This window comes from Cavia porcellus, unplaced genomic scaffold, assembly GCF_034190915.1.
Source record: "Cavia porcellus strain 051 isolate PalLab524CR breed Dunkin Hartley unplaced genomic scaffold, mCavPor4.1 scaffold_28, whole genome shotgun sequence".
NCBI lineage: Eukaryota > Metazoa > Chordata > Mammalia > Rodentia > Caviidae > Cavia > Cavia porcellus.
This window is the reverse complement of record NW_026947511.1, coordinates 27,894,335-27,921,926: the sequence shown is the minus strand read 5'-3', so window position 1 is coordinate 27,921,926 and position 27,592 is coordinate 27,894,335. Positions and strand designations below refer to the sequence as shown.

Below are 27,592 nucleotides of genomic sequence, written 5' to 3'. Positions count from 1 at the left end.
TTTACTCCATTCTAAACATAGAATAAATAGTTTGATAGTTTGCAAAGGAAATAACAAGTGCAAAATATCACAGAGAAATTTTCTTAAAGGAATGGGACTAGAGCTCAGAAGAGATCATTTACAGTAAAGAAAAGCAAAATGTTTCTGCCTGAGGAACTACACAAAAAATCTGTGAAGCACACTGGTGAGCTGACACTGGCAGGCACAGCATCAAAAGACCTACTACCCCAACAGGAAAACCGGAAAGATGTCCACTGTGCCCTACAGGAAAGTAAAGGAAAACAAAACATCCTCGACAGCAGTGTAAGCGATCCTGCGTATGGAATATGTGTGAAGAAGCCTGCCTGGGTGTGATAGCTGAAATAAGGGTTATTTCCAAGATAGACTTTTGTGTGTGTTCACACTGAGTTCACATAGGTTTTTATTTTTGTAAGGAAGTAAGTAACTGATGTGAAAATGTCGATATCTATTCTAAGCACTCATTACATATTTGATATTTTATTTAATTGACATCTGATTTCCCTGCTAAGTGCATGCTGTATAGTATAGCAAGAAGCTCCTGACAAAACAGGAAGAGAAGAGAGGTGACCAGACTGCCACAATAGGAAAGGAAAGCTAAGCACAAGTGCCGTCAGTGAAGGCAAGATGTGTGCGTGGACCATGCAGTTGTCATGTGTGAAGATGGCCTTCAGTGTGACAGCTGAAGCAAGATTTATTTTTGTGGTAGCTGAAGCAAGATTTATTTTTGTGCCTATTTATTTTTGATATTTTCACTTTAGTTCATATAGGAATTTATTTCTGATGCTATCTTTTCGGTTCTGTAAGCCAGTACACGGCTGATATGAAAATATTGATGTCTATTCTAAATGCACAACACATATTAAGAATTCAATAATTTATTTTGAGTTTATAATCCTGTTAACTATACACTGATGATATAAGAACTTCCTAGCAAAACAGCAACACCACTGAGATGTCAAGAATGTCCTATAAAAAGACCAGGAAAGCAAAAGACGTGTGCTGTCAGTGTAAGTGCTGTGTGTCCATGGAACATACTGTTGGTGTGTGTGCAGACTGCCTAAGGCGTAGTAATTGAAATTTCTTTTTCTTTGTAGATTGCTATTAGTATTTTCATTGTAGGGCTGGGGATTTAGCATTTAGCTCAGTAGCATAAACACCTGCTGGCAAGCGTGAGGTTAAGTTTGATCCCAGTACCAAAAGAAAGCATTTTCATTGTAGTTCATATAGGAATTTATTTCTGATGTTCTTTTTTAGATTTCATAACCAAAACACCAATGCTGACATTTTGATTTTTTTACAAACAACAAATATTAAAAACTCAACACTTTATTTTTGTGGTATTTTCGTATTAAGTACTCAGTGTTTAATATAATGAAACTGATAAGATCAAAATTAACAATTCATCAATAGAAATATTCTAAAGAGTAAACATGGATCTGACATTTATGGGCCTTGATGACAAAATTAGTCTTATGTCCCAAATCAGGAACAGGGGCTAACATTTGTGTGAGGAAAAATTCACAAGGGGTCCCCAAATCCCTTTTGGGACCTCCTTTCTGTTTATTTGTTTGCTTGCTTGCTTGTTGAGACAGGGTCTCACTATGCAGTTCAGGCAGACCTCAAGCTTAGAGCAATCCTCCTGCCTCAGCCGTCCAAGTGCTAGGATCACAGCCCCCCATACCTGGCTCCTTATCTGCTTTCTGCATATTCCCTAAGCAAGGAGAGACTCAGGTCCAGCAGATCTTGGCAGATCTAGCACAACACAGTCAGTAACACACGATAGTCCTCCCAGGATCACAGCTGTGACATTCAGGGCTCCAGAGATCATCCCTTGTGTTTCAGATGCAAAGAGAGTCTTTGGTCAAAACAAAAGCCACCACACTGCATGGACTGGGATGCTGGCTACTAACTTTTGTTTTAATGTACAAAAGACCTTAGAGACATTTGGGGTACTTTTAACATGAACATGGTATTTTCTTTGTTTTGTTTTTGAGACATGGCCTCAGTGTGCAGTTCAGACTGGCTCTGAGTTCACAACAATCCTCCAGCCTCAGCCTCTTGAGGACTAATATTACAAATGTGTGCTACCATGCCCATCTTGAACTTGGCATTTCCACAGTCATAAAAATGATGTAGTTATACCAAAAAAAAAATCCCCTCTCCCCCCAGGAAACATACTGAGCCATTGGGGGTGACCTGTTTCATACCTGCAGAATCCCCTGAAGTGGCAGGAAAGATCCTACTTCAACTTTGTCATGACTTTGAATTATTTTACAACAAAAACTGAGCAGGCAACCCCAAGCCTGTGTTGTCCACAAGGAATTCTGCTTGCAGGCCTGTGCTGCCCCTTGCCTGAGGCCAGAATACCCCAGCAGCTGGCAGGGGAGCTTCAGGAAGCACAGCAAGAGGTCTGAGGTGGGGTAGCCTCCTGCACCTGGAATTAATGCCCAAATCTGGTAGTTCACTAACTACTAACTGGAGCTAAATACAGGCTACAACGAGAACCTACCTATTAGCCACGCAGGCGAATCTACAGAGGACAGGATGCCGGGGGCTTTGAGTCTGCTCTTTGCTGGCCTGGGGAAGAGCCCTGCAGCGGAGGGGAGAGGATGGCTCAGCACCTTGTCTACCTCGCCTGCTTTAAGAAAGGTAGGACAAGAGGAGATGCTCACAGCAGGCCCACAGGACAGTGAGCCCTCCAGGCAGATGCATGACACTGCGCAGCCCGAGTCCTCTCTGAGCCCTGCTTCTCTAAGGTCAGTTACACATCACTGCCATGGCGAAGCTACCAGGTAAACTGTGAGGTGTGTGACACAGAATGAGGATCCCAGTTCCTCCTCTCAATGACTGGAGGTGGCGCAACACCCAAGTTCCCAGAAAGGAGCAGAAGTGGCCGCCGGGAATGCCCACATCTCCAAGCTCTGGCCCTTCTCTTGGCCAGCGACTTGCACTATGACTAGGCTGATCTCTTTGCTTTGGTTTTTGAAACAAAATCTTGCTACGCAGTCCAGGCTGGCCTTGATTCACTACATGGCCCAGCCTAACCTCAAAGTTGCCGCAAATCTCCTGCCTCAGCCTCCTGAGGGGTGGGATTATCAGGGTGTGCTGCCACACCTGGCTCTGATTTTTTTTTTAAACCAATTTAGTTTTCTTCTGAAAACAAAGTCTGGACCTAAAATAACTGGACCTATAAAACTGCAGATGTGAAGAACTAATTATTTTCTTTAATGTACATTACGCTTAACATATGCAGATTAGACTTGTAAAGTCCTTTAGGGGTCACCTCCATCCTGTTGTAGACCCCCAGGTGCCAGCAGATGGAAGCTGACCTGGCCAAACACCCCCAGCCCCTGCTTATTTTGCAGAAGGGAATCTGAGGCCCAGATAGAGGCAGTCACTCCTACAAGGTCACACAGCAAATTAGCTATCAGTTAGCAGCTGTGACCCAGTTGTCCCAGCGCTCAGGCCAGTGCTCTGCACTGCCAGCCACCCTCCCTCATCAGGAACAAGAGTTACCACCCCTGGCACACCCTCTCCAAGAAAGAGAAAAAGAATAGCTTCTTTCCGGATAATGGGACCAGCTCAGAGAGCCAGATGTGACCTGGACCAGGAGAATTCTGACACTCAGGTCCATTTGCTCTCTCCTTTGCCACACTGATTAGCACCCAACCTTCTTTTCTAGGACAGCCTTGGCCCCTACCCCATGGAGCTGGCACCCTTGCTTCTCCGGGCTCCTGGCACCCTTGCTTTTCCAGGCTCCTAGATGCCAAGGAAATGTTTGGTGAGTGGCTAAACAACCACACCAATGAATAAACAACCCATCCCTAAAGAGTTCGCCTCTAAGAAAGAGGCTCTACCTAAGGAACAAACCTCTCCACCTTAAGCACACAGTAGCAAGTCACTTTCTTTGCCTTTGTTGTCACAGTAACAGGGAGCAAAGAGCCAATTTACACAGCTGCTGGGGGTTACGTGCAAGAACGGCTAGAAAACAACTTGTCCAGGAGCCCCCCAGAGCCAGAGGAAGGACTTTGCTTGTTGTCAGCTTCACAGAGACAACTGGGAGAGTTCAGGGCACAGCCAGACAGAGGGCAGCAAGGGCGGGGTGAGGAGAGTCTGGCTGAAAATCAAATTCCATTCCAGGTGAGGCCTCAGCACACAGGAGACCTTGATGGGGAAGGAAGGCAGTGATCAAACAAGTCCCAGCCCGTTTTGGGATCTGTGGGGCCCTGGACAACTCCTGCCCTGTCTCATTTCCACTCTGAATGTAGAGTCCACCTCCCCTCTGCCTTGGGGCAGAGTCAAGTGGCCATTGCCAGCCCTGTGGAAGCCTTGAGCCCAGCGCTGACTAAGTGTCCCCGCCAGAGCCTCCTGCAGCTGCTGACCCAGCCCATCTGCCCACCCCACCCGGGTTACCTAAGTCTGTAGCTGCTGGGACTCAGTGAGTGCCAGCTTCTCAAGGGACAGGGACAGACAGGGCCAGGCAACAGTAATTGCCCAGGACAAGCCACTTTCTGGGTCGCCTCCTGTCTCTCAGGAACTGTGTGTCTCTCAATAAAATTTCCTGCTCAAAAAAAAACAAAACAAACAAAAAAACCCACTCACAGTAGTTGCCCACATCAGAGGCTGAGCTCAACTAAGCAGAGGTGTGAGCTGGCTTCCCCTGCTTGGGCCTGGACCCTGCTGGGAACATTGTTCTCCATCATGAGAAGTCACACATTGGCCTCTGTCACCAGGCATTGTAGACACACCCCACCCAGCTGGGGAGGATACTACTGGAGGGCATCACTGCTTACAGTCCTAGGGCCAGGGGCAACTGCTGTGAGGCCTGGGGCCCAGGTCCTGCCCTCTGCAAGGCAGTGACAGCCAGATACCCACTGAGCTGAAGTTCAGCCCCATGGGTCCAGGCCACATCCAGGTCACATGTGCCCCATGACAGGCTACCACTCCTGCTGCATCGGGAACCTTTACAGTCCTGAACCGCAAGCAGTTTGGTTTAACTGCTTTTTAGGAAGTCCTTCCTGGGAGCTGCGTTTCCTTCCTATGTGTACCTCTTTTCACGCGTGTTCCTGGCAGAGTGCAAGCTGCTAAAAATCTACTGTAAAGCCTGGCTTCAGGGGAGTGTGTGGGCGGGGCTACTGGTGAGGGCGGGGCTGCGGGTCATGGGTGGGGCTACGGAGCTCACCTCGGCCAGCCTCGCCCCATCCCCTGGCCTTCCCTTCTCTGCTCCGCAGTCCCTGCTCCTATGATCATGGTAGGCCAAGATGGCAAAAGAATGTTTGAGGCCCTGCTCCATTTTCCCCTCCCAAGCAACTGGTGAAGCAGAAAAGGCTCATTTTAGGTTCCTGGGATTGTCTGGGTGGTTTAAAACAGCTTTATTCTCTCTCTCTCTCTCTCTCTCTCTCTCTCTCTCTCTCTGGTTTTTGGGGGACAAGTTGGTGCCCATGCTGCCCTTGAATTCACAGCGATCCTCCTGCTTCAGCCTCAGGAGTGGTGGGATTACAGAGATGCACCACCACACCGAGCTCAAAACACTTTTTCCAATAAGGTCACGTTCACAGGTTCCTGAACCTGGGCTCACTTTTTTGGTGGGACTAGAGAGCTTAGCAGTCAGCCAGAAATCAACTTCTCGTCCTTCCAGTAACCAGCACCATCACGCATGTATCCCACATGCCTGGCACTCATTCTCTCCCTGTCTGGAAAGTGGGAGTGAACCACGCCCTGCCACACCTCTCTTGGGGGTGAGACCTGCAGGAGAAATGGGATCACAGATCACCCCCAGAGTTTGTAGCTCAAGTCCGACTCTACTGAAAAATTTGCAAGTTTCAAACTGCAGAGAAATACTGCCTTTAGAGCAAAAAGGGGGTATTTTAAAGATAATCAAAAGGAAAGCAAAATTCTGGAAGCCACAGACTCCCGTCCCTGCTCTGAGGTACAACCCCTGGAAAAGAAGCCCAGGGTCCCAGAGTCCCCTGCACCCCCCAAGCTGTGGACAGTTAGGAGTCTCCACACTTCCCCAGCCTTTCTTTGTCCAGACCAAGTCCCCAACTCCTCCTGCACCCCACTTCTTCACCCCTGACTAGATTCTCTCCCTTTCTGGACCTCTTCCAACCATGCACACAAGCTCTCCGCAGCCCAGAGATACCGCCCAGTTCGCAGCAGCTGGGAAAGCTTCCGCACCGCACAGCACTCAGTCTGCACTCAGGATGCAGCTGCGGCAGTCAGCTTGGAAAGCAGCCAGTCCAGTCCCGGCCAGGATCCCTTTGAGGCACCACAGGCTGCACTTTCCTCGCCAGCTACACGTGAACCTCGCCTGGCTGACCCAAACAATGGAAGGTGACGATGCACCCAGCCCACTCTATCAGCTGCTTGAGGGCAGGTGTGGACCTCAGTGCTTGTGAAACCCACCCAGCAGAGGCAGCCTCCAGCCTCCACTGGCCTCAGAGGGCCGTCTTCTGACCTCAGGAAGTGACCATGTCTCAGGATCTGTCTCCCACCCCTCAGTGCCCAGAAGACTGTCCCAATCCATGACAGGGTAAGCTGGGGGTTGGCTTCTGCCCACTGTCAGCTGCACTGCTTACCACCCTTCCCCACCACCCTGGACAGCACTGGCACAAGTGCCTGCCTAGCAAGCACAGGGTCCTGAGTTTGATTCCTGGTGCCAAAATAACAACGATAGCCAGGTGTGGTGGTTCATGCCTGTAATCCCAGCACTCAGGAGGCTGAGGCAGGAGGATCGACATAAGTTTGAGGCCAGGCTGGACTTCAGAGTAAGTTCAAGGCCAGCCTGAATACAAAGTGAGACCTAGTCTCAAAAAATAAGAAATAACAATAACAGTTACTGGATTATAATTATTAATAATTTAATAAACAGCAATAAGAGGCTTTAACAGATGTTACTACCTGCCTACAACTATGCCCAGGGCCTCCACACTGCCCCCAGCACAGCAGGAGAGACTGGGCACAGATGAACCACTGTCAGGAGATAAAGGACAGCCTGGGCAAGCTGTGGGGCCATCCTGGGAGGGGCTGCCAGCTGCCCTGGGCATGGTGGTTCCTGCTCTCCCTGGCAGGGCAGGAAGCAAGCAGGAGGGCTCTGCACAATGATAAACAAAACAACAAGCCCGGACTCAGCCAAAGCTGTTTCCTTCCACTCTCGGGCAAATATTTGCTTGCCCATAAGGCAAGATGTAAACGCCTCCCTTGGCACAAAAGTCGTTTTGAGAAAAATTAATGAATAAAACAGGCACTCCCTTTGGGGTAAGATGACTTCTCTCAGGGACCACGCATGCACTCGCGGGCCTAAAAGAAGTCATTTCCTCTCAGGGCCTCAGTCTCTATTGTTTGTAACATGGCAAGATAGCAGCTGTCCTGCCCAGTCCACAGGGCTGTTTCAAGGCTCCAAAGAGCAAGGCCACACAGAGAGTGACACCTTCATGGAAGGCGCAGGAGGCCCCGCCCCAGCTGACCTTCTGCAGCGGCACAGTGGCTGCTCCCTTTCAACAGACAAGGCCTTAGGTGGGGCTCCGGCAGTCACCTGTCTGGCAGTCACCTGTCTGGCACCCTGGCTCAGGCGCCCTGTTCCTGGACCTACAGAAGTGCTCCTCCTGCCCTGCTTTCATGTTGCCAGGACTAGCTCCTGGCGCCTCAAGGACATCCTTCCCGCACCACCCGCCTGGGCCTGCGTGTCCGGAAAGAAATCTCATCACATCTCCCCCATGGTCACACAAAGTGCCCCAAGAATGCCTGACTCTCAGCCGCCAAGAGCCCCTCCCAGCTCTTCGATATCCACACCTGAAGGTTCCAGAAGGCTCTAAGAGGTGAACCCCTACTCAGGGTCACACAGAAGAGCTGGCCTAGATCTAGGTCTTCTGATGGCTCTGCCATCAATCTTGACAAATAAAACAATTTTCTCCATCAATCAGACCCCAAACTCCTCAAACAACCAGGCCCCTGCCACCCTCTATTCTATACCCACGTCCTGGGCTTCTTTGCTTATGTACTTGCCTCAGGGCCTTTGCCCTTGCTGCCCCCTCCTCCTGAGATGTCCTCTATAGGTCTTTTTAAGGGCTAGCTCCTTCATATGGTGAACTTTAAATGAAACATAAGCTCGGGGTTGAGGCAGGAGAATCACCATGAATTCAAGGTCAGCCTGGCTACAGAGGGAGTTCAAGGACAGCCTGAACTACAAAGCAAGACCTTATCTCAAAACACCACAGAAGGGGATACCCCTAATTAAGCCCTTCCTTAACCTCACCATCTAAAACAGGAACTCCAAACCCTCCACTTACTCCCCATTTCCTCCTCAGCAAGTGTTTATTGACTGATTTGCCTGGAAGCCTGTCTTATTCAGTTGTTTCCTTTACATTTTACAGAGCATGACACCCAAAAGGTGTCAAATAATTATTTGTTGATTGGATGAATGAGCAAGTGAGCCTCCCCCACACACCTCTCAAAAAGTATGGTGGATCTGGACTGGGCCCTCCTATCTCCTCTAGATGTCTGCTGCAACCCTTTCACGTTCAAAGCTCTCCTGGAAAAGCTGTCCCAGAGCCCTCTGTCCTGCCTCACCCAGGTGACAGCTCTCCCAGCAGGTGGAGCCAGCTGGCACAGGACAGCCCATGGCTTCCTTATCAGGTTTCTGGGCGTCTCACCCCACAGTGACCCCATGAGTCACTGGGAAGAGGCTGGAGGGCAAGCAGTGGCGATACTTGCTCCTCCAGGAACCAAGGGCCACAAGCAGCTGGGCCCACCCTGCATGTCAAGGTGACCATCTGCTCCCTTCCAGGAAGAGAAGGGTCAGACACAGAAGTCTACACGATGGGTGCTGGTGCGGGATTCTCTCAGACATTGTTAGCTTTTTGTAAAATTGGGCATGGAGGACTGTGCGGTCCCCAGGCAGGGCGTCTGTCCATCTCTGTGCCGAAGCCCCAGGCTATGGGTCACTTCCCCCAGCCCTGTAGCCACGGCTGAGTCTGGGCTTCTCCAACATGAAGGCCAATGCCCTTTGGGCTAGCGTTGCTCTTTAAAGCGCCTGCCTCGTAAGAACCCAGTGGACTAAGAATGATAAAAAGAATTGTAAGAAATGAAATCTCTCCATCTATGTTTAGAGAGACATCCAGACAACCAGTGGTGGTGGCTCCTTCCTGTGGTAGAATCAAAGATGCTTTTATTGTCTCTACTATGCTTTCCTAAATTGCTCGAATGCTTTTTCTAACTTGTTGCACATATTATTTTCACAAAAACAATAAGGCTCTTTTTCAAAACTAAAAACCAAATCCACTCTCTTTGCTGCCTGGTGTGACCTAGTTTCACTGAAAGGTTGGGGACCTGGCTCCTGTCAGAAAAACCACTTTCCACTCTCAACCTACTCCTGGGACGAAAAGCTCTATGGCTGGGATGCCACCACACAGCCACCTAAGTCTCCATCTCCATCTATCACTAACTGGCCACTCACCCCCAGAATGTTTGCTTCTTGGTACAATATGGAGACCACAAGTTTTGGGCACTGAACCCAGGGCCTTTTCACTAGCTACATACTCACCTCTTTATTGATATTTTTATTTTGCGACAACATCTCACTAAGCCAGTAGGTTGCCCAGCCTGGGCTGGAATACGCAATCTCCTGCCTCAGCCTCCCAGAGCGCTTGGATTCCTAGTGCCTGCCTTCCTCGGGGCATCTTCAGGGGCCCTGCTCATTCTCCACCTGGGGCTCCTGAACACCTGGTGTGGAGAGGAAGGCAGAGAAATGGCTGACCGTAAGGAGCACAGTGTTTGAGCCTTGAGGGTTGGCAGTGCCAGGCACTTCGCTGAGTCCTTGATAATCCACTTAACCTTCTGAGCAACTCGCAGGCGCCCCTAATACTCATTCCAAAGATAAGGCAAGGGCGGCACATGGGAATCAATGCTAAGTCATTCAGCCTCTCAGTGCTACAGCTGGGATTTGAGCCTGGGCAGCCTGGTTACAGAGTCCACGCTCTAACCAGTAAACTACAAGGAAATACAAAGACACAAAAGCCAAGATCTAATAACCAAGTCCCTCTCGGAGAAGAAAAGAAAGAGTTCATATTTCTCTGGCATTCATTACCTCCCCCGCCTCCACTAAGCAGGCCCTTTTCTTGATTAGTCAGTATCCCACACACACACCCCTTTTTACACTGGAAATCCTTCCCCTTTGGCACAGCGCAGACTCATGCTTTCTAAAGAGCTTCTGGCTATGAGATCAGCCCAGCCCATTGTGTAAACTGGAGGTCTATCAAACCTGACCCAGGGCTGCTCATACATCCAGCTCTGCTTCTGCTGGACTGGATCGCCCTAGTGCAACAGGACCTCCCTGAGTACCTGTGTGCCCAGCCCCAAGCCCAGAGCTACACCCTGACCTCACGGTGCAGAGTTCAAAAGGAAAAAGGAGCTATGTAAATAGATCTCTAGGATACGCTGGGCAGTACTAAAATTAGAGGTGTGTGTCCTGTGGTGTGAGGACGCCTGTGTGAGAATACCTTGCCCACGGGCAGGAAGAAAAGGTTAAGTACCCATGCTGAACCATTCCACATGGCTGTGCAGGAAAAAGCCAGGAGTACTGCAGTGAGGAGACCAGGGAACCCAGGCCCGGCTGCTGAGTGACCTGAATCTCTTATTCATCTTATTCCCATTCACTCACAGACTGCTCTTTCCCTTGTTCAACTCCTTTTTGACCCTCTGATGGCATGAAGGGGTCTGTCTTGGTACCAACTTGTGTCTAAGCAGAAGGCAGGCATTGGCGTCATAAACTCTGTATCCCTCACACCAGGAATCCTAACTGGCTCATCTTCCCTGTACTGTATTACTTCAGTGGTTATCTGTTCATTATGATTAGAGGTACTGGCTTCCCATCAGTAGTAGTGATAGAAAACCCCCTTTTAAATATCAATCTAAATTTGAGAATTAAATCAGTTTAAGAAATATGTTAAACAGGCCAAGTACGGTGGTGCATGCCTGTAATCCCAGCACTCAAGAGCCTGAGGCAAGAGGATCACTGCAAGTCTGCGCTACATAGTCAGTTTAAGGCCAGCCAGGGCCCTGGGCTACAGAGTAAGACCCTATTTCAAGAAAGAGAGAGAGGAAAAAAGAAAGATTACATATTATAATGGGCATTACCTCTATATGTGATTTAACATCAAAAAAACTTTAGGACTGGGGACACTTAGACATACATGAGGCCCTAGGTTCAATCCCCAGCATCACAAAATATAATTTAAAATGCCTATGCAAAAAGAAGCAACATTATTCTATGCCACCAGATGTTCTGGTGACATTGTCCCCACTGGGAAGGAGCAGGAACTGAAAAGTGCACAAGAAGACTTTCAGCTTCCACTGTCCATTTTGCTGGATGACCTGGGGGCTTTTAAAAACTCACAGAGCCATTATGTTAGGCGAATTCCTGTATTAAGTTATATATTCATACAGTCTTTAACCCAACAATTCCACCAGTACAACTTACCTACAGACATACACATATACATAAAATGAGAAAAACCTACTGTATCACCTACAGTAGCAAAAGATCAGAAACAACCTAAGAATGACCCAGCTGGAGCTAGATTAAATAAATTTTGGTATAGTCTAGAATGAAGTCTACGCAGTCATCAAACCAGATGAGGCAGGCCCTGGAGGATTTTGCAAGGATTTAAAGGAAAAGGGGGCTGGATATATGTGTGTACAGTGTGCTATGTTAAGTGAAAAAAAAAGAATATATACTATATCTACACGTTTGTGCCCAAGGCATCCCTGGCCTAAGTTATCTCAAGAAAATATCACAAAAAAATTGTAATAGAAGACCCTCTGGGCATGGCAAGTGGGGGGCATCTCTGAACCTTTTCCACTTCTGTAGTGCATGCTATGTGCATGCATTTTCTATCAGTAATACTTTTGCAGGAAAATCCACACAGGTACCTGGCTATGATAAATCTTACAGCCCCTCCAAACCTAAAGGCAGAAATGAAATGGGCTTATAAAGCAAGTAACAGGTACCCTGCCCACCTTTTGCCCGTATACTGTATAACACCCAGGGAAAGTGCTTACCTGTAAACGGTTTCCAATTAACAACAGTAAACCCGGTCCAGAACAAATTATCTAACTCACACTGAGCCTCTGCCCTGCAGCCAAACAAACCATGGCACCTGGAGCTTCCCTGCCAGGTTGGCTGAGTTCCTGGCATGGATGAGGAGATATTCAAGCAGAAATTCTCCCAAGGATAGGAGTGAGGCAACTTCAGCTGACTGAATCAGCTCTGCCCCAAAAGAAGCAAAGCAAGGGTCAAGAGTTGGGCTTCTCTGGGGGCTGCAAAAGGCAATGACAGCACAAGGCTTTGGAAATTGGAGTTTGGTTTTATCTAACTGCATATATTTAACCTGTACATAAAACTCTTCTCATTCACTCTCTTGCCATGTTATTAATCCTAAGGAACACTCTGGCGAGGTGCAGGGCAGGGTATCACTTTCTTACAGATGAGGAAATGAAGGTGTGGGGAAGTGAAGAGACCAGCCAGCATTACACACCAAGCGCAAGAGGGAAGCAGGAAACAGAACCCCTGCCTTCCTACCCAGCAGCCTTGACCTTTGCTTTCAACCCTGACCCCTGAAAGGAGACCTCACCAGCCAGACAGGGCAGGCAAGGACTCTCTGGGACTCACGGGGTCAATGAGACCTTCTAGTGCAGCAGTTTTCAATCCTCTCTGCACATTAGATACCTAGGAAGCTTAAGTAAATTTGAAAAAATACTTATGCTAGAGCACAGGAATCTGTAGTGTTTTTAAAACCTCTCTGATTGGTTCTGATGCAACTTTGCATGAGAAGCCCTGAGTTCCCAGCACCCATCCCCAGTCTCACATATTGTATAACCTTTGGCCTTCCTGCAACCTCCACCATTGGTCCCCGCCATCCTCCAGCCCCCAAATGTACTGCTTATTTATATTCAAAGTTACCTTGAGGCAGAGAATTGGACTGGAAGCTCACTAAACTCTTCTAGTAGAAAAGTCACCTAACAGTTCTGAGGCCCAAAACAGAGATGTGATTTGGCTAAGATAACCCAGTGGATCAGTAAGGGAGCAGGACCAAAATCAGGATTTCCTGACCAACAGCAAGGGTCATGTCCACAAAGGGATTCAGTGGAGGGCAGTCCCTTGGGAAACCCAACTGCTCCAGACACCAGAAGAGATCCACTGAGGGGCTCAGGAGGAAACTAGGACAAAGTGTGTGTGTTCCAGGGGACACAGGGTATCAGTGACACCCTAGCTAGAGCCTCTAGAAGTCCACTCTTGTGTCATACCAGGTGCAGAGAGTGTTCCTGAGGAACAGGGGTGGGGCTGGCCTACCGAAAGATGTCCTCATTCCTCTGCGAAGGCCAGAGGATCTAAAATGTCATTACCGAAATTCAGGGACAGCCTACATCACATGGGTCCAGGTTCCCCACCCACAACACTGGCTCAGATTTCTTGAGGTTTCGCTGGTCCCTGTGCTAAGCACTGTATGCGACCTAATCATTTAATTGCCACTTGCACCCTGAAATGTGAAGATAATTACTGTCTCCACTTGCAATTAAGAAAACTGTAGCCCAGAGACAGGAAAGGATTTCCCCAAAATCGCTCAGTGAGAAAGTGGCAGCCTCAGAATTGGAAACCTAGACTATTCAAATCCAACTACTAGCATCCTGCTCCTCAGCAAGGTGAGGAGAGGAGAGCCCAGTAACAGCGGAAGTCGCAACTGGACACCTAGGAGTGGCCAGAGACACGGTCTAGAGGAATCCTCCACCTACGAAGAAAGCACAGGCATCCTTCTTCCACCACACAGGAAACCAAGACGTAGGGGGCAGCATCTTGCCCAGAGACATGAGCAAAGTAGTGGCGGGGATCAGGCTGGTCCCCATCACAAAGTCAGGCCACTTCGCGGCTGGCTGGCAGGGAAGCAAACTCAGCAACAACCTGTAGGCCGGGGGGCGCGGCTGACACCGTAACCACGGCCTGCCCTGCCCGCGCGCAAAGTACTGTACCCTACGCCAGTTCCACACAGGTGAGCTACGTGGCACTCGGTGGGCACCAGACTCTCAACCGTCCCCATGAGACAGATGAAATTCGTGCTGAGCGGGGACCGCCAGAATTTCCCTAGGAGAGCAGGGCGGGCGCCCCGCGTCCTCTGGAGAGCGGCTAAGTCTGAATTAGCCCCCGGCACGGCGTGGGGGCCATCGAGGGACCCTATCCCACCCCGCACCCCGTTCTCAGGCCTTGCGGGGTCACTCACCCAGAACACTGTGGAATAGATGACGAGCGAGAACTTGAGCCAGAGGTAGGAGAAGCGCGCGCAGTAGCGCACCTGCTCCGAGTCCCCGCGGGGCATCTTGGCTCGAGGCCCCACCTGTGGTCGCCGGCGGTGCGCCCCGTCGCCCGTGCGGGCGCCCCAACTGAAGCCAGCGAGCGGCAATCACGGCCCCGCCCGGGAGCCCGCAGCCCCGGCGGCCAATCGCAGCGAGGCGGCGGCACAGGCTCGGGAGGGGGCGGGGCCTGGCGGGGCGGGGCTGTCGCTCCGGACCCGAGAGGAGACCGAGCGGAGGGGCGAGGTTTAGGAGGCTGCTCCCGCCGTAACCCTGAAACTGCTTGAGCTCCCGGCGGCGCGGAGGGAGGCTTGGGAGGGCGCTGAGCAGAGGTGTGCTGCAAGAGAGCGCGTGCCTGATCTGGATAGCAGGAGGGCAGGCTTGGGGGGCTAGAGCTGTACTTGGTGGTGCGGGGCTGACAGAAGACCCTGGCTCCACCCTCAGTACCAGGGCGGGATAAGGGGGAAGAAAAAGGAGCAGGCCTTCCATTGTTATCAAAAGACTATGGGAAAGGGGCAGGAATTAACCGCCCAGATTTAAAGGTGCAAATGAGTGTGAAGACGGGAGTGTAATAAACTGGGATCGCCAGCCTGAGGAGGGGTGGGGTCTTGCCTCCAGGAAGTCCAGGACAGAGCCTAGTGGTCGCTAGGAAGCCTCAGTCGCTCCTGGGACAAATCCGCACCGGCTTTCCCACTACTGATCCTGGAAGTCCCCTTCTTGGAGGCCTAGTTCAGCCCTGCCCCTAGGGCTTCTTCCGCCTGAAAAATCCCCCCCCACCCCCACCCCATCCTCAGGCTCAGGGGGAGCTCCCTGCTTTCCAATAGCTGGCTGTGACCTTGTCTCTTCCGGCCTGGCCTCTCTTGTGCCTGGCATCAGAGGTGGCTGTGAGTCTGCCTTCCGCACTAGCTGGTCCCAGCTTCACTCACTGCTGTTTTCCGGTCCCTCAGGCCTAGCTGGCCTTGGGAGGCAGGCAATCCATCCGTTTGTGCCACACAGTAATTATATGCATGACCCAGAGGTCACGGTTGGAACAGTGCTGGGTGGGGTCCCTGGTGGTGACTCCAGGAATGACAGCTTCTCCAGTCCCCTGCTTTGGGCTCCCAGTTCTCCTGCATAAGCTCAGAGAGACAGAGACCGATCGGCTATGCTAGCGGAGGAAGACATTACATTAGAGGTGTGAGAGTGGGATGGGACATGTCCTGCCAGTTAGGGCAAAAAGAAAACTTCCTGGCACAGGAGGAGCATGTCCTGCCAAGGGCACCCAGGGGCTGATGCAAGTTATTTTCAGGTGAATGAGGGTGACCTAAGAAGACATTTTAGCATCACGTTGAAAGTTGTCATTTCTGTCCTTTGGGGAGGAAGACTGAGCCTCCCTTGCCTCTGAGGTGCTGATTTCTGACCCCTCCCTAGAAGCCTGTAGTCCTCTACTACCCTGCTTCCCCAGTCAGAACTAGGCCCCAGCTCCAGCTACCCTTGTGTCCTCCACCCGGGTTTTCCTTCCTGTCGCCTTTTCTCTGGCCTTGCCATACCCCTTCCCCATGATGCACAGCTTCCAAAAGGACACTTAATGATTCTCTTGTAGGATGCCCAGAGGGCTCAGGGTAAGATGCCCCTGATGAGGGAGATGGAGCTCCTTCATTGTATCTCTCTACCCACATCTGCAACCCCAAATAGCAGGCACTTGAGCCATGTTTGCAAACACAGAGACCTCAGAAGAAATGGTTCTGTTTTGCACTTTTCCCTTCTTTGTCCAAGAGCTTTGATATGCTATCCATTATCTTTTTGTGGGATTGTTACAATAATGATATAGTGTGACATATGGCAGATTAGAATCACCTGGTAAATTTTAAATGTATTTTGAGCTGAGTGTGGTGACACATGCCTGTCATCTCAGAAGGCTAAGGCAAAGGCCTCACAAGCCCAGCCTGAGCAACCGAGCGAGACTGTGTCTCGAAATAAAAAATTTAAAAGAACTGGAGATGTAGCTCAGTGTGAAGCTCCTGGGGCTTCAATCCTCAGCACCCTCAAAAAAAAATCCCAGCACTCAAGAGGTTGAGGTAGAAGCACTGCCATGAGTTCAACGACAGCCCAGGCTACCTAGTGAGTTCAAGGCTAGCCTGGAATACAGTGAAACCCTGTCTTGAAAAGCAAACAACAAAATGTATCAGATATTCAAGTGCAGTCCCAGTCCAGTTGGAATCTCACCAATAGAGACCTGAGAGTCAGTATTAACTCCATGTTCCCGAGTAATTTCTAAACTGCAGCCAGGATTAAGCATCAGTGTGTACAGGCAGTCAGGAGAGTAAGGTAGTCTGGCAACATTTTATAAGAAAGCCACGCCCTAGAGAGGTCACTGACTCAGCTCTCCACTGGTATCCTGAAAATTGTAAAACTGGCTAGGAGTGGGGAAAAGACATTAATGACTTCCACAGTGTGGATAGTTCATCACCTAATTTTAAGTTACCAACACGCATTCCATGAACCTGAGAGTTCAGTATCCCAAGCTTATCTGCGTCTCAATCCACCCCTGTGCTTTACTGATTAGTATAATTAGTGCGTTGGTGAAGCCCTCTGTTATTAATTAACATAACAGGTATTAGAAATGGGCTCTTCTTTGGTAAAATTAATAGTGTCCAAGGTACAATAGACTATCTAAAATACAGTATAGACACCACCCATTCCTTGTTCAGTCAGAGTAGAAGACTTGGGAAGCAGGTTGTTTCCACTTGGAGATGGTGCACAGGCTAAATCCACAAAGGCTTCTGCCCTTCAGATGTGAGCAGACCTTTCCTTGAGCAGACGTTTCCTGCAGGATGGTAGAGCTCTTAACAGATCAGAGAACTAGGCCTTCAGTGATTTTGCAGAGAAAAGTATACAAACCAGTTTTGTGACTGCATGCTAATAAAAGTTTGTTTTCTAGACATTTTTATGGGCAGCAGACTGTGTTCTGAGATCTGTTCTCATGATAATTTGGCAGAGACATCTAGGGGGAAATAACCCTTGCCTTTAATGGCTAACATGACTGATGGGAAATAATCTAGAGATCATGAATGACAGCTTGCTTGGGTACATTTGCATTCATGCAATCTAGCACATAAGTCTCTCTGTGCCTCTGTTTCCCCACCTATGAAACAATGGGGTTGAAATGATTCTATTCCATCTCTGAGCAGTGTAGCTATAATCTTCACAGCCAGTAAGTCAGTTGGAAAAATACATTGTGCTTCTACTCTCAGTCAAGTGCTGCTCAGGCTCGAGGGTACAGCTTCAAACAAGGTAGACAAGAGTTCCTATTCTATTAGGGCATCAAGGTTAAGGGACATGCAGCACAAGATACACACATATGACATGGTGACTGCAGATCCTGGAGCATGCTAAGGATTGAGAGAAGAGCTGTTAGGAGGAAGAAACAGCAAGTGCAAAGGCCACATGACAGGAAAGCCTGGGAGGGGTCCCTGTGGCTACCCAAGGGGCCAAGGGCATCACAGAAGGAGGCAGGCAGCCGACAGAGGGGAAAGCATTGTAGCTTCAATAAAGAAGTTCGGCTTATTTTCAGTTTCAGGACCTAAGCAGGGAAGTGAATCTGATTTGTGCCTTGGAATAGGAGGGCTGAGAGGCTGAAGGGGAGGAAGAAGTCTGGCTAGGAGGCTGGGGCACCAGTCCCAGTGCAAGGAGGCTTGGGCTTGGACGACAGTAAAGCCCTGGGAATGGGAGGTGGCTGGGTCAGGGTACAGAGTAGAAGTGGAGCTTGACTTCTAAACAGACTGGATGTGGCAAAAAAAAAAAAAAGAAAAGAAAAGAAATCTGCAGAGATCACAAGCTTTTTTTTGCCTTGAGCAAATAGGTATTTCTGTCAAATACAAAGGTAAGGAGATAAGACTGGAGGAGAAAGGATGGATCAAAAATGTCTTTCTTGGGGTATTTACCTATTCATTTATTTTTGTGATGTTGAGACTTGAAACCAGGCAGGACTGAGCTACTTCCCCAACCCTATTTTAGTTTTTGAGATTTTTTTTAAACCTAGGTGGAGCTGTGTAGGAACCTCAGAGGTGCGCTTTGGTTGGATGGTGTAGATTGGAGAGTCCTCAGATCCATGTGAACCTTGGGCCTCCGGGAGATCATCTCATTAGAGAGTAGAGCAAGCCAAGAGCCACAGACAGTGTCTGTGACTCCCTTATCCCATCTGAAGGAAGAGGGGCCAGTAGAGAAGATGGAAAAGACTCAGTTAGTGAGGTCTCCTGCATGCCTGGAGAAGCTGGAAGAGAAGTGGAAGAGGATTTGGTGTCCTGAGAACTCCCCTTCGCACTCAAAGGCTTCTACCATGTCCAGAGAGATCGGGTACAGGAGGAGAGAGAATCAGTCCCTGGGTTTGCAGGATGTGGGTTTTTGATGACTTCATAAGAACTATTTTAGTGGAGCACTGGAGGATTCAGACTTACTAGAATAAGTTGAGGATAGGCCAGATGTGGTGACACACGCCTGTAATTCCAAAACATGGGAGGCTGAAGCAAAAAGGTCACCAGGAGCCCGAGGCTGGCCTGGAGAAGTGTGTTCAAGGTCAACCTGAACTACATAACAAGACTTTGTATCAGAGAGAGACAGAGAAGGAAAGGAGAATAGGATGAGGAAAGGAAAGCTGAGAAATGGTGGCCCAGAGAAGCCCACTTTGAGTAACTCTAATTCAAAAATCAAAAATCAAAAATTCTGTCTCAAGCCTGACATCACAAGTAGAAAATTCCACACTTGGCTTCATGTGACATGTAATGGTTAAAACACAGTACACTACAATTATTGCATAAAGTTACCTGCAGCCAGTGCATACCAGGTATATGTGAATTATAAATAAGTCTTGTATTTAGATCCCTAACATATGTCATCATGTGTATGAAAATATTCTAAAATCCAAATCACTTTTGGTCCCAAATACTCTGGATAAGAAGAAAATGCATTTTTATAGACTCACAAGCAGGTGTGAAGCTATGGGGTTCATACAGGGAATTCTTCCCAACCTACCAATGACATAAGAGTTAGTAACAATTATGACGGAGATTCCAAAGGTCATGAATTGTCTTCTTGGCAGGGCTTCTGCCAAGCAGTAGAATCTGTTTCCATACTCTTGAATCTATGCCAGCTTGTTTGGTTTTGGTTTTCCTTGTTTCGCTTTGCTCATGTTTTGTACAAGACACATCTTATTTCTTCTTCTGTTTCCTTCACCTCCCCTCTTCTCCCTCCCTCCATCTCTTGACTCCCTTTTCATCTACAAAAGATCTGTTTCCCTGTTTTCTGTTACTGTCTTTTATTTTGCTCTTTAGTTTATTTACGGTTTGGGTTTCTCATATAAGAGAGCTGGCTAGGGTCAGCATGTGTGATACTGGGATTAAGGTGTACGGTACTAAATTAGTCCACTGATTGAGTCGGCGTAGTGCTGGGTGTGACTAATGGGAAAGCCCACCCCGGGTATGAGTGGCTGGGATAAAAGTGGAAGAGAGGCTTACTTGTGACTGCTGCTTCCTGCCTGCCCTGCCATGGACTGTTTCTCCTCTGTGATTCCCCTCTGCCACAGCACCCTGCCTTGGAGCCAGCCAACTATGGCCTGAAACCTATACAAACAATGAGCCAAAATAAACCTTTCCTCTTTTAACTTAGGGGTGTCAGGTATTTTGTTTCAGCAATGAGAGAATTAATTAAGCCAGAAACCATATGCTATTTAAGCTCATGTGCCTGATTTATTCCACTTAACAATATGGTTGCAAGGTGCATTCATTCTCCTACAAATAAGTCAAGTGTATCCTTCTTTATAGCATAGTGGTACTCTACTCTATATGAATATCTCATTTTCTTCATTCACGTGTTGATGGACATACAGGTCACTTTGAAGATTTAGCTATTTTGAATTGTGCTGCTACAAATTTGGTTATTAATGTACTACTGTAATATGATGTCTTTAACTCTTTCTGGAAGATACCTAGAAGGGGAATAACTATTCAAACAAGATTTCTAATTTTGGTTTTGTGACGAATCTCCTTTCTGATTTATACAGTGGTTATACTAGTTGGAACTCCCACCAACAAGGTAGAAAGCTTACTACCTTCCCAATAGTTTTAGCCTGTGCCAGCCTTCTGACTTGCTTTCATCCATAGAAAGTGAGATTGTTTGCGTTCTAGGCCTTGGAACCAAGATGCCTGGGCTTCTGCTGGGGGCCTTGCAATGCTGCTGCCACAACAATTCATGGAGCCAGTGTGCAGGACAGGCCACATACAGAGGGGCCAGGGATCCACACCAAGAGGCAGCTACCAGACGCATGTGAGGCCATTAGCCCAAGAGACACTGTATCCTATGGTGAGTCCTGCTGAGCCAACTCAGAGGCTCTTGAGTTAATAGGCGACTGGGGTGATAGGTTTTACAGCAAAATCTTAGATCCTTAAAAAAATCAAATACCTACTTCTTTCCTCTTCCTTTAATTCTTCCCTACCTCCACCGCCAACATGCCCTTTCCTGCAAAAACTGAGCCTATGTACTTATTCAGAAGCAGGGACTTTAATTATACCCCAAGCTGTCTTAACCTCCTGAAAGTGCCTTCCCTGGCTCAGATTTTAGGTCATTTCTTCTCTTCTCATTTCTCTCAAGGACCTGTATTATCTCTGTTATTTACTTAACACCAGGCACTGGGCTTGCTTTCACATAGTGACTTTTTAATTCTTACAGTCCATAAAATTTGTTGTTATTAAACTCATCTTGCAAATGAGAGAACTGAAACTGAGTTTTCTTCATGGCCCTAAAAGCAATGCGCTTTTACTCTGATATGCCTATAGCCCCAGCTACATTCAAATGAAACAGTTTTACTATGGCTTAAAAAGAAAATTGGAATAATATACTTAGCTCAAATATTGAGACTTTGATGTTGACTAATGGAAATTTTACCTAGAGTTTTTGGAGTGGAGGAGATTTGGTACTGTTGTTTTTCTTTTTCTTTCTTTCTTTTTTTTCCAACAGGGTCTCACTCTGTGGCCCAGGATGGCCTTAAATTCATGATCCTCTTGCCTCAACCTCCCAAGTGCTGAAACTACAGGCATGCACCACCACACCCAGGAACACAGAGTTATTGTAAAATACCACAAAATAGTAGTTCCATGAAATTTTAATTGTTTTGTAAATGAGGATCCATCAGTGCGTCTGGAAACTTCTCTTTCATAGTCTTTAAAGTGAGAGCAGATATTAAGTTCTCTCTAAGCAGAAGGAGGGCTTCACAACACTGAACTATGTTCAAGGACACAACCTTATTATTTACAGTACCAGCGATTAACATCTCAAGGAACTATTGTCCCTTGAACTGCAGTTTGGGAAATGTTGCCTCATGAGACTGGTTCCTGATGTTTTTGGAGTTGAAAGTGATCACCCCAAAGTTATGTGTTCTGCACTTAAGAGCAAAATTAAAGGCAACAGTGGTTATTTACATTTTTGTGCTTGACCTAGCACAAAGTGCACAGCTTTCTCTCCTGTCCAGAGCCATCTAAGACTACACTTTCTCAGTGGTCCTCTTTGCATAGTGTAGTGAGGGCCACATATAGGTGACTCTGGGATTCAGAATAAGAAATCCAAAGAAATACAAAAATTCATTGCCCAGAGAGCTGGATCACAGATCACTCTGCAGCCTTGGAAACCCTCTGAGAACCACAGCTAAGCAGTCTGTTCCTCCTGCCCTGACCCCTAACTGCCCTAGAAGCTCCACCCACGGAAGGCTGCCTGCCCCAACTTTCTCCCTGTACCCAGGGTCTCCTTCCTGCCCCTAGCTGCAGAGCACCTCTCCTTGCTGCCCCCACCACAGGCTTCAAAGCCCCAGGGGGCTTCCTGTGCTAGAGGCCCACTGCACCTGTCCCTGTGCCCTGCTGCTTGGGGCATGATTCTGGCCAGTGGCACAAATGCTTCCCTTCCTCCAAGATTGCCCAGGTCCTCCTTCTGCTGTCACCTGCGACACGGCTGCTGCTGACAGTGGGACAGTGGATGGTCCCAGGCGCAGCTGTGGGGTTGTGGGTGAGGGGAACCCCTGCCTAAAACCTAATGATCACCTTGGGTGCTATTTCTGAATGGTGAACGAATCCGGTCGCTGAGCCCTGCAGCCATTGAAAGTGACATGCAGATGTCCTCATCTGGGCAACTTAGTGAGACCATGTCGAAAGAAAGAAGGAAAGAAGGAAGGAAGGAAGGAAGGAAGGAAGGAAGGAAGGAAGGAAGGAAGGAAGGAAGGAAGGAAAAGAAAGAAACAAACAAAAAAAGAAAGGAAGAGACTAAATGAGACATTCAAAATCAAACACAGTGCCTGGGAAAAGCGGGCACTGGTAATAGTAATGAGTAATAGTAGTGAGTCATATCTGCCAACAGCTTCCCTGGCACCAGCACCAGGAACCTGCACTTGAAGTGGGGCAGAGCCAGAGACCACCTGAACCTGCCTCCCTGCTGGCCCAGGTACATCACCGTGCTTGACACCTGTCCTCTGGCTGGCCACCCCCCAGCTCAGCACTGTGCGGCAGGCTAGAAGGAAGCAAAAGCCAGTAACAAGTGGGAAAGAAGAGGTTAGACGATCTCCCAGGTCTCTGAGGAAGCCAGTAGGAAACCAAGACCACCTCGAGTCTCGGAACTGGGCGGTCTACAGACATCACTGTGTCTAACACCCACATGAAAGGACAGAGTAGTTCCAAGGATATGATACACACTTTGTAATCTCAGCACTCAGGAGGCTGAAGCAGAAGGATTGTTTTGAGGGTAGCCTGAGCTCATGGTGAGTTCAATGCCAGCCTGAACTACATGGAGAGACCCTGTCTCAAATAGCCAAAAAAATAAATAAAATAAAAGAGGAGTGGCCTCTTGCTCACATTGTGTGCCTATGTCTTCTCTCTCTCTCTCTCTCTCTCTCTCTCTCTCTCTCTCTCTCTCTCTGTCCATCTGTCTGTCTGTCTTTTGTAGTACTGGGCCCTGAGACTTCTTCACACTAAGCAAACACTCCACCAGGCCACCAAGCCACACTCCAAACTCTTTTTAAAATTTTATTTTGAGATAGTCTCTGTCACTCAGGCTGGCCTCAAACTCAGAATTCTCCTGCCTCAGCCTCCTCTGTGTAGCTGAGATTATAGGCATGTACCACTGCACCCAGTTGTTGGGACCTTTTCTATCTGTGGACTATATTTTACAATAAAAAGTTTTTACATTTTTGTTTCTGTTTTGTTTTTGAGACAGGGTCTCACTCTGTAATTCCAGCTGACCTTGACTCATGGTGATCTTCCTCCTTCAGCCCCTACATGCTGGAATTACATGCATGCATCACGGCACCAGATTTAAAACTTTTTAAAGAAAACTATCTAGGTTTTCATTTTCATTTCCCTGATAGTTTGTAAGACTGCATTATGCTAACTTGTTGATTAGCCATTTGAACTTCTGCAAATTTCCTATTTCTGTCCTTTACATGTTTTCTAGCTAAGTAACAGGGGCTTTAAAAGGCTGACAGGCTAAGAAAGTATAGTTTGCCTCCCTCATGCCCCAGGAGAGGGACTGTCTAGCTGAGGAGACTCTAACTGGTCTTTGGCAGAGGCGGCTCTCACCATCAGCTGTCAGTGAGGTTGGCCTTATAGAAGTTTCACCAGGAATTCTGGGAAAGCAGCCTGGCAGCCCTGCCTGACTGCATGGCTGTTGGGCCATGCTGTGTGACTCACACTGGGAGCGGCTGGGTGCCCAGAAAACTCCCCTGGTGGGCAGAACAGCTGCTTTGGGACAGACTGGGTGCTGTAGGCAAGGCGAGGTTTAGAGGAGCTGGTTGGGCTCTGAGAGTAGTCAGAAATCTTGCTTCATCTGTTTTCTGTTGCTCTAACAAAATGCCTGATACCAGCTAATTTATAAAGAACTGATGTTTATTAGCTCACAATTCTGGATGCTGGGGAATCTAAGAGCATGGTACCCCATCTGGGGAGAGACTTTGTGTTACAGCACATAACCGAGAACATCACATGCTAAGACTTCTTATAAAGCCACTAATACCATGGTGAGAGCCCCACCCTCGTGACCTCATCTAATTCTAATTACCTCCCAAAGGGCCTGCCTCCAAATACCAGTAACCTAATAGTACAAGGATTAAGTTTTCAAAGCCCAAATTCTGGGAAACAAGTGCTGGAAGACTTGAGATGCCAAGACTGGGAATACAAGAGGGTCTGGACTTTCCCTTTGCTACAGAGGATGGGAGGCAGAAGGGATGTGAGCCTTTTGCACTCAGGAAGCACAGGAGCCTGCTGGTCCGGGCCAGGGAAGGTAACAAGCTACAAAGTGCTGCCATGTGCTGGTTACTAGGGGGACCCCCACCACCACAACCCTTAAGGGTGGGCTCATGGTTGACAGTTGACAAAGTACTTTCCTTCCACATATTAGAACACTGGCCATTCCTAGATTTGTTTGTACTGCATAGTGTTCCCTTTCCTGCTGGGCTGGGGTACAATGAGCTGGGAAGGATCATCTTATCTCCAGATGCACCACGAGGCCTGTACTCCTAGTGGGGTGCCAGGCATTGTTAGATGCTTGTTAAACAAGGACACTTTCAGGCAGCTGCCCCCTGGACCACGGGCATTGATTCTGCTGCAGTGCCTCACAGACCTCAGGGCTATGTCCTTCCCTGGGCTTCTACCAAAAATCCAGGCTCCTGAGCATGTGATGAAAATGACCCCAGGAGGGGTCAGTCCTCTGCTCCCAGACATCCTGGCTCTTTTCTCCTACTTCCTGTTCTCCCTTGGGACATTTCGACTTCCTCTTTCCTCCGCTGAAGCATCTGCTTTCTGTCTCATATGTCCAGATCCCTCTCAGCTTGAAAAAAACAAAGGGCCTTCTGTTAGCAAAATACTAGTTTACGCTGTCAAAGGGTATTGGTTCAACTGCTGGTTTTCTTCCTTCTGGTCATCATTGAAATAGGGAAGATTCTCTCTGTGGAACTCAATGTGTGCCCAAAGCCACAGCCCTTTAGGAATCCACAGTATCCTCTGGGTTCCCTCCAGGCTCCAGAGCAGTGTCTCCATCAAGTAGATGGCCCTGAGCAGGTTGTGAGGACTCAGAGAACACAGCCAAGTCTTCACCTCCTGGAGAGTGAGAATAGGCAGCTGGGGAAGGATGCAGGCGAGTGTGCAGTTAGCCTGCTATTTAGTAGTTAGTGCATCGTGACAGCCATGGGGGTACCTGCTAATTAAAGTTAGTCAGGGGTGGCGGGAATTCTGCAATTCCTTTAGTAAAAGACCTAATCTTCCTCTTCTTTCACTTTCTTGTAAGGCCAAATCAAGGATGGCTTCAAATTTAGCATAGCTCATGCATTTTCAACATTGCTCAAAATGTATTACATGCTGGTACTCAATGTATCCTCATTCGTCACTGATCATGACATATTCAGAGAAATGTGGTGTTAAGTGGTTTTTGTCTCTGTGCAACCATCACCCAGTGCACTCGCACAAAGTGAGGTGGCTCAGCATCACAAGTGATGCAATCGTGGGGAACCCCCTTTGTACACATGGCTTACCATTGACTCAATGTCACTATGTGGTACATGACTATACCACATAACGTTTGCTAGCATACGAGTTGTGCATATACAAACTGCACAACTGAGCAAAATTTGTATGAAACAAACTCAGTCTTACCATCAAATATATTTTTAGGTCTTTAGTAATCTCCTTATGGTTTTTTGTTTGTTTGTTTTTTGAGACAGGGTCTCACTATGTAGTCCATGCTAACTTTGAACTCATTATGTAGCCCAGCCTGGCCTCGAACTTGTAGTGACCCTCCTACCTCAGCCTCCCAAGTGACGGACTGCAGGTATGTGCCACCACTCCCACCATCTCCATTTACTTTTAACTCTAGGCACAACCTGATGCTTGACACCACATCAAATTCAAACTGCTGAAGCATCCTCCAAATTGTTCACAAGGATATCACACTTGGATTTATATCTGTACAGGAAATGCCTAAGTATAAAAACAAAAACAAAACCTTTACATATGTGGCTTAAATGAATCCCGAAATTTCTGTGAATGAACATGTATTACATGTCCCTCACCCATCTTTCCTGCCAGGTCACTTACTGTCTGGGGAACAGGGACAAGATGTACCTGAGGCTGAGGAGAGCCCCTTCTCTCCCAGGGCAACAGCAGATTTAGGTCTGCTTTCCTGACCCACAGCCAAAGGACCAATAGGAAGCTGGATGTGGTGGTCCATGTCTATAATCCTGGCACTTGGAGGCTGAGGCAGGAGGATCACCATGAGTTCAAGGTCAGTCTGTACTACATAGCAAGACCCTGTCTCAAAAAAGCCAAAAAAAAATTTTTTAAAAGACTGTTGGGAAGAAAAAGAGGCACAGAGGACAAGGGGATTTCTGGAGATGATCCATCAGTGGAACCCTAACTGTTCTCAGGGAGAGACTGCTCCTGCCTACAGATGTGTGTGGTCCTTGGGGCTTGCCCACCCAGAAAATCTGGACCAGAGCAGAACTGCCCTTGTGGGTTAGTGACCAGGCACCATTATGCACCTTTGGGACACAGAGAGGAGCAGGGGTGATCGCCAGGCCCCCACACCACAGGCTCAAGAGCAAAGCCTCTCCCAGCACTGACAGGCTTGGCCCTGCTCTACAAATAGCAACCGCCTAGTCTCCAAGGGAAACAGGGGAAGCCATGAAAAAGCAAAGCAAAGCCCTACCTGATCAGGAGAACTAAGTAATCTGAAGGAGGAAGTGTAGGTGAACTAACAGGAAAGAGAAGAGGAATTCAAAGCAGCAGGGGCATTCATGGGAGTGCTGAAGACGCCGTAAGAGAACACACACGAAAACATCTTTCCAAACTAAAAAGCATGGCTTCCAGGATGGCTTTCAGTTAATGCTGAGAATTCAGGCTGTGGTCTAATAAGAAAGATAATCTCACAATAATACAGAGCAAAAGCACAAAGAGGTGAAAATCAGAAGGGAAAGGTAAGAAATGTTGATGTCAAATCCAAGTTAAAGAAATATAATTAATGCTGTCAACTCCTTTACCACTGTCTTCTCCCATCTCTGACTACATGATAAAGTCTATAAGAAGAAATATTCTTATTACCAGCTCCCCTTGGTGAATGACACAATCCTAGCCAATGAGACAGAAGCTTCCAAAAAGATTATTGATTTTTCTGGTATTAAATGCTCATACAACTGCAGCACATTTTCCTCCTTTGTTCCTAAGTTAAATGC

The 27,592-nt window shown here is 48.0% G+C and overlaps 1 protein-coding gene across 1 annotated transcript in view; it reads right to left on the bottom strand.

The window, feature by feature from the left end:
• Tspan15 (tetraspanin 15) overlaps positions 1-14,492 on the bottom strand; it is a 45,520-nt gene extending 31,028 nt beyond the window's left edge. The window contains exon 1 of the mRNA XM_003473696.5: positions 14,292-14,492. Coding sequence (XP_003473744.1) covers positions 14,292-14,387 — 96 coding nt within the window. The 5' untranslated portion in view covers positions 14,388-14,492. The remainder of the gene's footprint in view (positions 1-14,291) is intronic.
• Positions 14,493-27,592: the final 13,100 nt, after the last annotated feature.